This window comes from Rosa chinensis, chromosome 5 (assembly GCF_002994745.2).
Source record: "Rosa chinensis cultivar Old Blush chromosome 5, RchiOBHm-V2, whole genome shotgun sequence".
NCBI classification, from domain to species: Eukaryota; Viridiplantae; Streptophyta; class Magnoliopsida; order Rosales; family Rosaceae; genus Rosa; species Rosa chinensis.
The window spans coordinates 31,531,529-31,533,387 of NC_037092.1; the positions used below are offsets into that span (position 1 = coordinate 31,531,529).

Genomic DNA, 1,859 nt, shown 5'->3' on the forward strand with positions numbered 1-1,859 from the left:
AGGTCTTCTCTTCTCTTCCACTATAAGGAGCCACAACCTCTCAAAACCCTCTCCACCATAGACTCAGAATTTCAGCTTCTTCTCCAAATCTTTCATGACTACCACTACTCACAAACAGCTTGAAGTTCTTACAGATGATCAAACACCACAGAAATGGTGTGTTCTATTGAGAGAAGAAGTGTTCAAAAAGTTCATGTCTCAAGGTAGTCCAATAGTGCACAAGGTGTTTGGTGTTGGATCATTTTTCAGTCCTCTTTTGTTTGGGAAATTCTTTGATCCATCTGATGCTTTTCCACTGTGGGACTTTGAGTCAGATATCTTATTGTCTAGTCTAAGAAGCTCTGGCCAAAGCACTATTGATTGGTTTCAGACAGAGCAATATTATGTGCTCAAAGCAGAACTACCTGGTAAGATTAATTTCCAAGCTAGTAGTACTTTATTCTCTAATATATATTTTATTTGTTCAAGAATCATGATTTCTATTTTTAATGTCCATATCAACCGAGGAGACTGCATACAGTTTATTGTTATGTATCATGTAATATGGTGGCAGGCTGCAGGTTACAAACCTAAGGAGTATAAGCATAATTCCTTAATTCACAAGTAAGATCGACAAGGGGAGGGGTTTTTTTATTTATTTATTTAATTTTCAAGCTTTTATATTGAGTAAAGTGTTTGGCCAAGATAATCAAGTCTTATGCATTGTTAATCAAAAGTATCATTTTATATATATAAAAAAAAAATTTATAAGAAGTTCAACCAAAGTTTGATGCTCATGGATAGAAACACCTGTTACTCAAAACCCCTTGGAGAACATACTTGATTACTCATTTCATTGTACTCGAAGGGTTGAAGTTAAGGGTGTTGCTGTTTGTTTACATCAAATCTTGGCAAACCTTATTAACTTTTACTAAGGTGGTTGATTTTGGCTATATGGTCAGAGGCCTAGGGTTCAAACTGATTAAACATGTACCAATGAACTGTTACATGGGTTAAACACTAATTGCAGATTTGGAGGGTAAGGCCAGTTAAGATTCCAAAATGGTTCAAACTAGAGAAAATGTTCATGACATTACCCGAGAGAGAGAGAGAGAGAGAGAATGTTCATGAAGCTAGTTGATTGATTATTTGATTAACACCACTGTTGGTTTTGGTGAAACAGGAGAAGGGAAAAACAGTGTTCAAGTGTATGCTGAAAATGCGAAGGTTTTGGAGATTAGTGGGCAGTGGAAGCAGCAGCAACAACAAAAAGATCAGTCCAAGACAAACAGTACAAGAGATTGGAGAAGTGGGAATTGGTGGGAATCTGGGTATGTTAGGAGGCTTGAGCTCCCACAAGATGCAGATTGGAGAAAGATAGAGGCATATGTGACCAATGACCTGATTCTGGAAATCAAAATTCACAAGATCAACAACTCCTTGGATGCTGATAATAATCAGAACACTACTGCATAATATATGTGATGAAGGAATGAATCAGTGTAAGTAGGCCTAAAACAAATTACTGGGGGGACTTGTAATTACTGTGTAGATTCTGTGATGATCTACTACTTTAATCTATTAGGAGCAGAATCATATAGTTAAGTAAAAATATTTCATTGGGGCAAATGAACCAACAATGGGGATGTAGCTCAGATGGTAGAGCGCTCGCTTAGCATGCGAGAGGTACGGGGATCGATACCCCGCATCTCCAATCTGCTGGTTTACGTTTTCTTTTTTCTTCTTTGTCGTTTAGCTTACACGGCCTGTCGTTCGATCAACATCATCATATTCAATATCTGTGCTCAAACCAAAAAGAAGGAAATATCCATCGAACTAATTTTTTTTTTTTGGGTAGATTTTTGGTTTGAAAATATCAA

General features: G+C 37.0%; 1 protein-coding gene and 1 non-coding gene across 3 annotated transcripts; both read left to right on the forward strand.

Annotated features, from left to right (window-relative positions):
* Positions 1-1,859, forward strand: LOC112165509 (21.7 kDa class VI heat shock protein). 2 transcript variants are annotated; one of them, XM_040519639.1, is made up of 3 exons: positions 1-203; positions 315-407; positions 1,163-1,859. In XM_040519639.1, exons 1-3 carry the CDS (start codon positions 95-97, stop codon positions 1,453-1,455), a joined length of 495 nt encoding a protein of 164 aa, XP_040375573.1. In that variant the 5' UTR covers positions 1-94; the 3' UTR covers positions 1,456-1,859. The 2 variants fall into 2 exon arrangements, with proteins under 2 accessions (XP_040375573.1, XP_024157823.1); XM_024302055.2 differs by having other exon boundaries at positions 3-407.
* TRNAA-AGC lies at positions 1,621-1,693 on the forward strand. The gene has a single exon. It is a non-coding gene; the product is annotated as a tRNA-Ala (tRNA).